Source organism: Canis lupus, chromosome 29 (genome assembly GCF_048164855.1).
Source record: "Canis lupus baileyi chromosome 29, mCanLup2.hap1, whole genome shotgun sequence".
NCBI lineage: Eukaryota > Metazoa > Chordata > Mammalia > Carnivora > Canidae > Canis > Canis lupus.
The window spans coordinates 12,573,586-12,587,162 of NC_132866.1; the positions used below are offsets into that span (position 1 = coordinate 12,573,586).

General features: G+C 38.3%; 1 protein-coding gene across 4 annotated transcripts in view; it reads left to right on the plus strand.

The window, feature by feature from the left end:
• Positions 1-6,930, plus strand: part of FAM204A (family with sequence similarity 204 member A) — a 35,075-nt gene extending 28,145 nt beyond the window's left edge. For 3 of the 4 annotated variants that reach the window (XM_072805149.1, XM_072805147.1, XM_072805148.1), the window contains 2 exons: positions 6,141-6,247; positions 6,732-6,930. In XM_072805149.1, coding sequence (XP_072661250.1) covers positions 6,141-6,247; positions 6,732-6,783 — 159 coding nt within the window. In that variant the 3' untranslated portion in view covers positions 6,784-6,930. Of the gene's footprint in view, positions 1-2,659; positions 2,853-6,140; positions 6,248-6,731 lie in introns of all 4 variants that reach the window. The other variant, XR_012020493.1, reaches the window with a different exon arrangement.
• Positions 6,931-13,577: the final 6,647 nt, after the last annotated feature.

Sequence of the window (13,577 nt, forward strand, 5' to 3'; positions counted from 1 at the left end):
AACTGTCTTTCTTATGGGGACTGTGTAAAGCATCTAACAGCTTATGGTTAATTTTTTAATGCTTTTTTTCCCTTATGAATGGGATAAGTTGCTTGAATATAAATGTCTATATCCAGGAGTAATTTCAACAGTATAACATCTTTTCGCCCTCCTCTGGATTACTATAATCTACATATAATTTGAAGCCTTAATAGTCATCATTAAAACAGGTGTTATATAAACTATTTCACTGTGAAATCAAAGTTGAGTATAGGAATCAAAGTATATCTTCTTACACCTCATGGACCAAATACATATTATTTTTATAAATTACAGGGTGAAATCATATGTAAGTATATATATGTGTATATACACATGATATATATGATATGGGTATATAAATATATCATGACAGGTTTCTAAAACGAGATTTGTTGGGTTATATTTTGAAGTAAAAACTACTTGGCTTTAACTGATAGGCAGTTGAGGTACAAAAATAAATAATAGGTGTTTCTACAATTTTGCACGCACATAGATATATATAGCACACAAATGTGTAAACGTTTGTGCACATTTTAAGATGACAATGAAATTAGGCTATTTCCTATAACAGAAAATGACGATGTAAGCTCAGAGTTTAAATGACTGGATGGAGTATAGCTTGTTTGTAGTCCTCATAACTTTGGCATCTCAGGTATGACCAAGGAGGGGTACCAGTCTCAGGTGCAGACACCCCAAATTCACTATAGCATATTACCACATTACATTCTAGATCGAGTAAAACAGATTAGCCACATCATATTCTTTATTGAAATACACAACTAATTTCATAAAACTCCTTAACTGCGAGATATTCTGAGCTATTAATATTAGTGCAGAGTTTTGAAAGTTACAAAAAACACAAAGCATCATCAGTCATTGGAAGAGCTTTTTCTTATTTGCTTTTTGAACTTTCCATGTTATTTCAACTTTGGCTATTTCTTTGCTTGTTTTTACGAAGGCATTTTATGATGCTATGCAAGAGACACTAGAAAGGGATAGCTGACAAGGAAAAAATTAAAAATTGGATAAAAAGTAAATGAATAATGTCATATTACCAAAAAGATGAGAGGCTAATTTGTGCCGACTTTTTGCTAATTTTGTTCAAGCCTCAAAATGAGGAGCTGTCACCCGTTCTGTGTAGCAGTGATGACAGTGCCAATGATCCATGAAATAAGCTGCCGCTGGCTTTGTTCTGATAAGAATGAACAAATCTGCACAATGTTCGGCTCCCAGAATCTCATTTTCATACTTGCATGCAGGCTAAAAGAAATAAGCTGTTTGCAGGCTTGATTAATCAGACATTGGAGGGGTTTTTGTCTCTTTGATCTCTTTCGTCTCCTAGGTAACTTGCTTGACATTAATGTTGAGCTTGAGTAAAGACAATCAGGAATTGTCGACCAAACTGATATAAAAATTAAAGACCTTAACACTTTAAGTACTCCAGTAATGGTTCCGCTTTACTTCAGAAAACATCTGTTTTCATTTAATTAAAGAACAAAAGAGAATGGCATAAATATTTTTCATAGAGACCTATTATTCCATAAAAAGTTAAAGTATGATAATTGGTATTTTTAAATAAGTGCCTTGAAAGTGTTCAAAAGGGAAGAAAACTTCATAAATCTGTTACAAGCTAGTAATTTTGAGATGAGTAAAATATTTTATGAAATGGATAAGAAGTTTACAGTTATGCTAGATTAAGCTGTTTGAATCAGATGCTTCAAATGATTATCAGCAAACTTTAGAATTGGCACAGGTTTAGCAAGAAAAAAAACCAACTTTATTTTGAAAGTTTGTCTTTTAAAAATCTCTACTATGTTACAAGATGTGCCATTATATCTATTTTACAGCCCAATATGATTTACACATGCTAAACCTGTAAAATTGAAAGGAATTAAAAAAATGTCGCCGTGCATTTGCTTGAGGTTATGCAGACGCTTTTACAAATCTTCCAAGTGGCTGTAAAGATGAATGCCCCAAGGGTCCAGCCAGGGCCCTGCTTTTCCAACCAGCTAAAGCCCTTATCTTAAATCCAAGCAAAGTACCATTAATCTTTTTGAAAGACCTTTTATGGCTTTTAATATATCCCAAATTAGAACATTTTACACCCTTGGTTCCTGAAATATGGTGATAAAAAGCCTTTAGAGCTTAATTTTCCTTACCGCTTGCTCTGACCAATTTGCAGTTCTTTGTGATAATGTTTAGACACCTTAATTAAAATGCAGCAAAATATTGGATGTTCTATATGGAAAATGCTGATACTTTGGCTACACATACAAGAAATTCTGTATATATTTTTATTCATTTTAAAAATTTTCTCTCCACATTGTGTTGCTATAGTTATCTGATGACCTGAAACATTTTTTTTTTTTAATATGAAAACCGTTGACCAAGCTTTTGTGATGTTTACTTTGGGCATGAAGATACATTTTTCTTTTTTACAGAAGTAAAAGGGGGATTCTTGTTGGCCTATATTACTTATAATACTGAAACATAGCACGATATTCTTTTATCTTTGGGAACTCGGGTTAGTCATCTTTGCCTGGGAAAATGAGTTTCTTCTCAACTGTCTCTTCCATAGAAGATCTTATTATCCTTTCATATTGCCAAATATTTCTGTTCTTTTTTTCTTTCTCCACAGGAATAAGTGAAACACATTTTAAGCATGTGAAGGACACAAAATTGATATGACTTTTCATCATCATTACAAGCCAAAAGATTCTTTCTATAAAATACATAGACCAGGCTTGTTGAATGTTTATCAGTTGAAGAACATTCCATTTAACCTAACCCAAGAAAAATACAGTTGGAAAATATACCTTTTACATGAACAGGTCTGTTTGAAAGTATTACCTATATACCCAGCCATTTGTTATATTTACTTAGTCCACAGAAATGGTGGAGCCCTCTTGTGTAAATATGTGTTTTACATGTTTTAATGAATTATTTTTAACAAATTTATACTATGTCTTATGGAATGTATGCTCTGAATCCTTACTGTGATGCTGACTGTGCTAGCTTGGCCTTGATGTTGCCAGAAAACAAAAAGCTTTTACTTTCTTAGGGTCTGTGACCATTTTGATGAGCTCCACATTTAAATCAAGCACATTGAGATACTCTTTGGTTTACTCATCCCCCAATCCAGAAAACCCATGTTGGGAAATTTCAATAAGTTAAAAATATAAGCTACATCTTGATTTACAACAGTTTTAGAAAATAATTTTTTCACATGCTTAATGGTACATGGCAGATATGGTTTAGACCATTTTTGTTTTATCCTCCAAGTATAGGCTCAATTTAAATATAAGATAAACTAGCCAAATGGGACTTTTGTTGGGAGGTAGACTTGGCAAAACTATATCATATATCAAATTTGCATTTGATACATAATACATAGGAATATAGTTAAACAGAAAAACACAGAGTTCTACATTTTACCTTGTGGGGGGTGAGGGGCAGAGAGGATACTAAATATTCTACATGAATGTGGAGAGACATGGCATACATCCTAACTCAGGTAGCAAGCTGTGTTTTATGACAGTAGACAGTTTCTTAGGTGTATTCATTGCTCCTCTGGGAGCCCACAACACCCCATGATCCCAGCCACCTTGCTTTAGGCAGAATTGTGTGAATAGTTGTGACAGAGAACTATGGGCAGAAACAATATGTGTCACCTCTGGACGAAAGCATTTAAGAGCCCGTGTGAGACCCTCCAACCTTCTTTTCCTCTGCCGCAGCAAACTTTAAAGTCAGACGTTGAAATGCTGGTGCCACAAGATGGAGGAGAGCCCATAGCTGACTAGAAGTGAAACAAAATATAAAAGTTCAGCCAGTGGGATTTGGGGATTTGTATGAGAGGTACAGTTTTGGCTAGCCTAACCTGACAGGTGCCCAACCTGATTTTGATGTTTATGACAAATGGATAATTTTTCAGTGGAATCCATTTTTTTTAAGATTTTATTTATTTATTCATGAAAGACACAGAGACAGAGGCAGAGATGTAGACAGAGAGAGAAGCAGACTTCCTGCAGGGAGCCCAATGTGGGACTTGATCCCAGGACCCTGGGATCACAACCTGAGCCAAAGGCAGAAGCTCAACCACTGAGCTACCCAGGCATCCCTCAGTGGAATCCATCTTAATAATAAATTAGCCACAGCATCTTTGCAGTTGCATTTTCTCCTTAGATGGTGTGATGCTCTAGCTCTTTGATTCTTAGCCTTTTCTTAGTCGCTGTATCTGAACTTTTCTATGATGAAGAACTGGAAACAAAAGGATGACCAAGGGAAGGAAGCCAGTATTGAAATGGATAGACAGCCAGTGTAACTAGCAACTCCTTTTGCCTAGCCCCCACTGTGAAACTCAGTTTGGTCAGTGCTGTACTTCTAGCTTCTAGAACAATACCTCGCCAGACAATACCTTTATGCCCTCATGATATTTGTTGAGTGAATATTGTCCTATGAAAAAAGATAATGAAGGTGGCAGTGGTGCTGGTTGTATTGGTTTGAATTTTGAGACTCTGAGGTTAGTCTGCTTTCTCAGGTGGGCTCCTAAGTCACAACTGATCCTTTCATCTGTGGCTTTTCAATTGGTGTTGACCAGTTCAGCACTCTGGTTTGATTGTTGAGCTACTTCCATTCTTTTTTTTTTTTTTTTTTTAAAGATTTTATTTATTCATGACAGAGAGAAAGAGAGAGGCAGAGGGAGAAGAAGCAGGCTCCGTGCAAGGAGCCTGATGCGGAACTTGATCCTGGGTCTCCAGGATCACACCCCGGGCCAAAGGCGGTGCTAAACCACTGGGCCACCAGGGCTGCCCGAGTTACTTCCATTCTTGATGTCTATTCTCATTTGAACTGGAAAATGAAATCAGTGTGTCCTGTTGTTCATGAACCCCAAGCAGTGCTTGATTCCTACTGGTTTGTTTTATCCTAGAGGAAACTGTTCTCCAAAATAAGCTGAAAGAAATGTCAAGCATATCAAACCTCACTTTCCTAAGTTGGCTTCTCATGCATGTGCTCTTAACCTGCCCACGATGCCTTGCTGTTGGCCAGCAGATCCCTAAAACACTCGGGCTCTAACACATTGACTTGACAGTGGCTTCCAGGTTCTTTCTTCTCTTCCACGTCTGTTGTCCCCTAACATGCATTAGGGTGAGTTCAGGGATAGAAAAGGAAAGAAACACCAGAAAGAGATTTTTAGCCTTTGTTGCTGAACTTGGGTTCTTAACAGATATTTTTGAGCTATCCATGTGGGCAGACATTTTTAAAATCAGAGCCACTAAAACTAGAAGATCACCACACTTGTCCTGGAGATGTTTGCTGAGCAGCCAGACCTATGCAGAGCGGGGTATGGTAACTGTAGTTATGGCATAGAGACTGAAGGGCTGGAGGACAGAACAAAAACTGTTTAGGTTGACTTAGAGAAGACTTCAGTGGGCAGTGGGATAAGAAGAAGGCTTGTTTGAATTGAATCTTACAGGACTGGGGCAGATGGGTGTCAAACTGAGCAAGAACGAGGGGCCCACAGAGGCAGCACAGGTACTGTAGTCCTTGTACCCAGCCTTCTCACCTCTTAGCACCCCTATATCTGTGTCCTATCCATGAACTAAAAGCTATTGCCCATCACACAAAGTGCGTTTATGAAGCAGTAATTAGCTTTTCCCATGTTTTATTAATCACATCTATGACTGTCAATCAGAGCCTCTGATCAGCACGAGATAACTGATGTGACCATACTGACTTGCTGTAATTCTAGCCCAGAGCAAGGAAACTTGATGTCTCTGTCAGTGTGCGCAGCCTTATCAGGGCTGAATTCCTGTTTGGCCTACTGAAATGCTGGAATAGCTCGAAGATCTGCATCATATCCTTGTGGACCCTCGAGGGCCCTCGGTTTGGGAAGGATTTCCATCCAGGAGACTGGGACAGCCAGGGTATAGAGGGAAATATGGGCCACATCGGTACTTTTGTTCACTTTGCTTCTTCAAGGGGGCCTGAGCATAAGAATTCCTAATTTGTAGATATGGCTTTCTTATCCACAAGTTCTCAAGTATTTATATTACTATAATTCTTGTATGAGCTAGAATATTTCTTTTTCACTGTTTGTTTTTCTCCTTTGTAACTCTTAGCTTGGTGTTAAAATTGCCAAGGCAGTTGCCTGCCACAACTTTGTAAAAGCCAAAAGGGATGCTGAAAATTCGCAGGTTGCTCGAAAAAAGAAAAAACTTGCATGGGGGTAAGTTTGTTTAAGATTTTTACTAATAATTCTAGTAACTTGATAGGAATTACAGAAATCCTGGGATACATCATATGAATCCAGTTGGTGTCTGATTGTTACTGATTTTATTTTTTGTATCTCTGCTGCGTGTTTATCAGATTATAAATATGGAGGCATTTCTTCATCCTTTTTTTTTTTTTTTTTAAGATTTTATTTATTTATTCACGAGAGATGCAGAGAGAAAGAAACAGAGACATAGGCAGAGAAAAGCAGATTCCATGCAGAGAGCCTGATATGGGGCTCGATCCCGCGATGCCCTGGGCCAAAGGCAGGCGCTAAACTGCTGAGCCACCCAGGTGTCCCTCTTCAACCTTTTTGATACTTATTTTGTCATCGATGGAGTATGTGAAAATGTTTGAAGTTTATTTTACTGTGTCACTTAGTTAGCATGTCTAGGAAAGTATTTAGAAATAAATTGAGCTTTTTATGTTCTTTATTTTAGGTTTGAAGCAAAGAAGAGATGGGAAACCAAGAGCAACATGGGATATATGTAACTTGCCAGAATTCCTCAAGACATTTGAGTCTTGACTTGGGTTTTTACCTGAGTCTTCAACTGCTCAATTTGCTGATAATGTTAACTATATCAGGAAACTAATAGAAGCTGGAAAAATAAGTATAAAATTTGGGAGTTGGTTATTAAATCTTGTCAGTCTTTTTCTAAAGAGTTCCTTCTATTGAAGTGAATAAGATGGAGTGATCTGTTATTTGTATGAGAAATCTAAGCATACGTACTGGGGGAAAATTATTTATTTATTTATTTAGCCCTCTAGTATAAAATCAGTTTTACTTTTCATCCATTTGGTGTAGCATAGCCAGGGAGTTCCTTGTTCGTTCTTCTCTGTACCCAGTGGAACTGCACTCACTCTGGAATTATGTTTTAAGATTGGCATTTGTTTATAATAGATTAGTAGTGCAATGAAGTCTCAATTGATACTGTCTTTACAAATGACTTTAATTATCTTAATGTTATAAAAGTAATTATTCTTTATTGGAGGCAATAGAGTTGATATTTCACAGTCAAATAATGACAGCAATTGACTAAATTTTGTATACCTTCAGATAAAATGTTAAAATTTTAAAAAGGTCAGAATGTAGTATTTGGATGATGATTTAAATTCAGCTCTGCCTGGAAATGTCTTCCTAAAAAACTCTCTCAGCCATGTCATTTCTTAAATTATGAGATGGTTCTTAGAAGAGAAGATGGTATAATTGTACTAGACAGTTACAACTCCAGAAGATACAACTTAGAACCTTCCAAGAACACAGTTTGTTTTTACTCCTCTTTCCCATTACTTTTTTTTTTTTTTTTTTTTTTAAGATTTTCTTTATTTGAGAGAGAGAGCACGAGCTGGGAGAAGGGCAGAGGGAGAGAGATCCCAAGCACTCTGGGTGCTGAGCACGGAGCGTGATATGGAGCTTGATCCCAGGACCCTGAGATCATGACCTGAGTGGAAATCAGGAGTCTGATGCTTAACTGACTGAGCCACCCAGGCACTCCTCCCTATTGCTTCTTTAAAGATGGAATGAATTAATGAAGATGAGGTAGATTGGTGCCATGGGAAATAGTTTTCACTAGATATGTGTTTCATAGTCCTAACTAGAAGGAGCTTTGAGCAATCATATAAGAAACTGGCAAAAAAGACTGGGTGTTTGACAGCTCCCTGCCAAGTACTTAGTAAAGGTAAAGAGCTGCTTATCCCTGCTTTCATCAGTTCACCTCCCTTCCTCAGTCTTCGTCAGAGGTTTTCTTGCTGGCTGGTATTAACTTTCTCTGTGTTGATAACATAAATTCAGGATCATTAGAAAATTAGTTATGATTATTGTTTTATTATTATTTTATTTTTAGATTTAAAATAGTAACAAAATTTTACGAATTTGTGGTAGCCTATTTAATGTTTTTCCTGTGTTCTGGAGTAAGGAAATAACTAGTTATGATTTAAGAGGACAAAAATCATATCTTGCTTCTACTTAGGTGAGAAGAGCTAATATAGAAAAAGCAAGATTTTAAGAGATTATGTATCTTCTTATAGAATTCATCCTGAAAAAGTGTCCAGACCAAATACTGGAAAATCTTGTATTTTATTATTTAATATCCCCTGTCGAGTTTACCTACAACATTACATTTCAGACTCTTAATAGGGGAATACAGATGTACAATATAGGAATCTTTTCCCTAAAAAAAAAAATCCATCATGGAGGAAATATCCACTGTGCAGTTCAGTGCTTCTGCCTGAGACATTAAATATGTTATTATGGCACAGGTGAATAGTGTAGATGTTCTTACGCACTAGGCCCATGGGCGGGCATTTCCCTGCAAGCTCTGTCTCATTTTTCTTTTCCTATATCCGCTTCCTTAGAGCACTTAGTGACCCCTGCAGGCATGTTTCCCCTCTCTGCTCATGCTGAGGCCTTGCCAGAGTGGCCTCTTGAAAGGCTGACTTAAGAGCCTATGAGCCAAAGTCCAGCCCCAGCCATAGAAGCCCTTCTACAGCCTGGCCAGTGCTGGTGGTAAGGCTGCTGTCCTTGGGGCTCTCCTGCAGACAGGAGCATTTTAACCCAGTAGAAGGCATTACAGTAGAACCGAATGTAGCAGCGGCCTCATTTGATGAGTGGGCTGCATCTCATAAGTCTTCATTTTTGGGGAGCCTGGGTTGTGAAAAGTCCTAAAATATGGTATAGTGGGCGGGGAGGGGGAAGGGAGGGATTGGAGGAGAGGAGAGGACTGGTTGTCTATGATGAACCCTGCTGGCATGTCGTCGGGACCAGTTTTATTTTACCAGCTTTAATTTGAAGTAGACATTTTGCTCAGTAAAGCAATAAAATGGGAACATTATTCTTAGAGCACCCATGTTGCCCAAAAAGTGTAGTCATTTGTCTTCTCCATCTGTTCACAGCAAAATGCGGATTCTTTTTGGATCAGTAATAACTTCAGTTCCTGAAGCTTCAGCGTGTGCATTTACTACTGCTTGAATGCCTGAATTAGACAAGGAATATAATGTCAGTTATTGTTAACTGAGATTAATACGTTTCAGGCCATCGGTGTGGCATTAATGTAACTGTGATTTACTGTTTCAGTACTTCAGGCTAAAACAACTTACTAAGGAACAGTAATTTTGAGCTTTATTGTGCTGGTTCTGAGAAGTAAGGTTGGTAGCGTTCTTGTTGGGAGCCCTCAGGATGTTTCTCATTTTCAGCAGAACATTCTATTTCTTTCACCAAAAGGAGAGTTTGAATATATAATCTCAGGTTTGCTATAATTAGTTCTGATGACAGAGTTAAATACCTTGGCCAAAACTGTAAATCAGTAGTTAAACAGGTTTCTGCAACTGATCATAAATCTCAAACTCCATATTTTAAGCACACTTATTTTTTTTTAGAGACACAGCTAAAGGAGGGGTAGGCCAACGATGGGAATAAAATGTTATCTGAACTTTGAGTAGCAGCCTAGAACCTTGTATTTAAAATCTACTGATTTCCCTGATACCTTTGGTCTAAAATATTCTCTTTTCAGGTATTTTAATAACCTCATTTATTGTTTACTCTATGACAAGTTTGAATTTAATTCTTACATTTGAAGGTTAATTTTCAAAATGTCCAAATTTCTTTTTTTTTTTTTTTTAAAGATTTTATTTATTCATGAGAGACACAGAGAGAGAAACAGAGACATAGGCAAAGGCAGAAACAGGCTCTCTGTGGGGAGCCTGAGTCAGGACTCCATCCCAGGACTCCAGGATCACGACCTGAGCCTAAGACAGACGCTCAACCATCAAGCCACACAGGTGCCCCCAAAATGTCCAAATTTCTATTTGTTAGGACAGGATACCACTTTTTTAGAAACGTTATGTCCTGCGACACTAAAACAATTATGAGGTTGATATTTTGTAAGATGCCAGTTGGGTGTGTTTTTTTATGAGATAAGGTTTTGGGGAGACAAGGTAATGTTATGTCAGACCTCATTTTGGAAAATTAACTTAGTGTGAAACCCAGTAGTCAAATTCAGAACCAAGTAAAACAATTCAAGTTTTTCCATGTTGGCAGAAGTTGCTTTTATTTTTAGTATCTGGCAGAGCAACAAATGCTTTGCATGTCAATTTAATATTTTTTCAAGCCAACTGTTTATTCATTGGCTTAAAATTTACACTCTACTAAAGTCTTAGTCCTGACTTTCATGAAACAAATAGTAATATTTGGACAAAATATGTACACGGAAATCTTTTTCCAAAACCAAATGTAGATTGCTATTTGTGGCATCAGTGCTTTTTAACATGGTAATGGATCTACAAGTATTTTGAAAGTCTAAGGCATTAGAAACCCAGGGCAATGAATTTCAAGGAATTAGTTTTTATTATGAAATAATCAGAGCATCTTTCTAGGTTTTCAGATTTAAATTAGTGAGAGACTTTCTGCTAGCAAGTGGAATATATGTTAGAGTAAATTTCAGTGAACTATCAAAAGATTATTTTATCAGCGTATATCTATTCATGATCTCTATAGCATACTGAGACAATAAGACCCCATTTTCCATTTTGAGGTTGGGATGTTCTCTATAGATTTTGATAAAATGAGCAGAACTGCCTTCTGTAGTTTTTATTTCATCCCCTTTGAACACTGCTCACCTTGAAAGAAACACACACACACACACACACACACACACACACTTACACACTCTTCAATGTTGGAGCTGTCATCAGCCTGGGACGTAATGGTGAAGGGATTTGTGACTGGCTAAGAACATGGTGGCATGTAGCCGATCAAGATGGCCATGAAGAAACCTCTAAACCATTGTGCTGTTGTGTTAAAATGAAGTGTGTTGCTTCTTCAGCAGTATCTCCTTCTGCCCACTTGTGAGTATTACAGAGATAAGTGTTCATTTTCCTAGAATTTCTTCAGACTGGTGCCATCAGAGTAGCTTCCCGCCACACTGGCTTTTGTGATCTTGATCCCCGGAATACAACTACAGGCTCTTGGGAGTGGGGTGACTCTGTGGGTTTTTTTTTTTTGGGGGGGGGGGTGACTATGTTAAATATCATGCAGTATGCTGTCTTTTTATTTTTTTATTTTTTTTAGTATGCTGTGTTTTTAGATGTGCTTGTAAAATCAAGAATTAGCTGAAGGTACTTATATTTTTATTAGTATTAGTAACCTCTTTTTAGATTTAAGTAGAAAAGGCATAAAAATGTTCCTAGTGAGATGGCATTTTTAAAACATTGAATTTGGGTACCTGCCTTTTATATCCAGACAGGTTTCTTTAGGAGGCACAGAATAAAAGGGAATGGAAGGAGAGAATTGGGTAGTACCCAAGAGAAGCCTTGGCCCCTGTGCCAGGTTTCCAGTTGTGCCTACTCCCTGGCATTGTTCTAGAAGCCCCGGCCTTTACTTCCTCTGGGGCCCTTGGACTGCCTCTTGTTGAATTGCTGCAGGGGGCCTGCTGTGTGACAGGTATGGAATGAGGTAATCTTTTCCCACCTCTAATTTCTGAAGGGTGTGTCTGTCCAGTTATTACTTGTTCATTGAACTTAAAGGTTTAGAAACCAGTGGCTACAGTACAAGCTGTAATTATTGATGTCTGTTTCATATTCATCTCTAAGTTCTGGCATTTGATCAAGAAGTTAATATATCACTTCATCTTCAGGCTGAATGTGCCTCAGCTATAAACATTTTATTGTTTGATGGATAGTATATAATTATGACTGCCCAGAATCAAAAGTTTTCATTTGTAATGTGGTGATACTAGAAGAAGTAATTAAGAATGTCACAAGGAGTAGTGAAACAATGAAGCCTTGGATTGCTGTGAATTCCTCCCTACCTAACATCTGAGAAACATTTACTGAGCACCTACCGTATATCAGATAGTATGCTAACTCTTGTGGTTGCACAGATGAGTAAGCACCGTCTGATGGGAAATTACGTAACCCATCTTTTGGACGACTTGATTTTTAGGTGGGATACTAGAAAATCGGTGACTTTTTCTTTGCCAAATACAAAGGAATCATATACATACAATAAATAACTTTTACTTAAAGTATACTTTTGTTAACTTATGCTTATACCCACATGGGTGGGTATAACTTCTTTCTAGGATGGAATTTCCTAGCTGGGCAGCTAGCTACAGTCTCACTAGCTTTAGTGACTGATCCACACGTGTGCAACTCACAGTTGGTGGGGTTGGCACTCTGACTTCCTCTTTATTTTCCAGACTTGCTACAGAGGTGAGGGAGGGTCACTGATGGGGTCCCATTCAGAAATGAATGCAACTGTTTTTGCACAATATTTGGTCATTTTAAGCGTTATGTTTTTGTCAGACCATCTCAACGTGTCCTCTGTTGGAATGGCTGTGTCATAGTGTCTGCTCCTGTTAGGGCAACATTAACCACTGCAACAAATAGGCCCCCAAAATATGATGACTCAGCACAATAAAGATTGTTTCTTGTTCATAGGGCAAAGGAGGAAGTTTTGTCTGCAGGGCCTCTGCTCCATATAGTCACTCAGAGACCCAGGCCGATGACCACTCTCTCACCTTCTTTCCCTAGTAACCCTGGTGTCACCCCGAGGTGAACTGGAAGGGAAAAGAGCATAGGAGGCCATTTATGGGAAGTTTGGGGCCCCGCCTGGAAGTGAAACACGTTACTTCTCACTTTGTCCTGGCTAGAACACACCTAACCACAAGGGAGGCTGTGAAGTGTAGACTGGCTGTTTCCCAAGAAGAAGAAGAGGAAATAAATTTTAGTTAATACCTAGCAGTGTCTGCCACTTTGCCTCAGTCATATATGACCTTGACTTGGAGAAGTAGCTAAGTTCTGCTGAAGTACAATGTTGAATAGCACCAACTGCTCTTTGTGATGTGATGTAGGCATTTTTACTTGGATGTGTTGACAGAGCTGATCAAAATAGCCACTCAATTACCAGGTAATGTTGGTAGAGCTCCCTAGGATCTAGTGCAATGTGTAAGTGCTGACATAGAATTATATGCTCAGTGAGGGCTCGAATGAAAATGTCGTTGCCACCTGTGGAAAGTCAGTCAAGGCTTCATGGCAGAGATGATGTTTAGTATAAGTCATAAAGGGTAATTGGGACTTTAGCCGGGAGGTGCAGTTGAAGCACAAGGATCCCAAGTGGGAGGAACACTGAGGGCCCAGCAAGGAGTTTAGCAACAAGGTAGTATGGGAGTTGGGAGATCAAACAGCTGAGTGACGACACTGGAGAGGGTGCCTGGAACCCAGTTGCACAGCTGGTGAGACTCTAGGAAGTTTAGACTGACTGTAGGGAGTTGAGGGGACATTGACACATA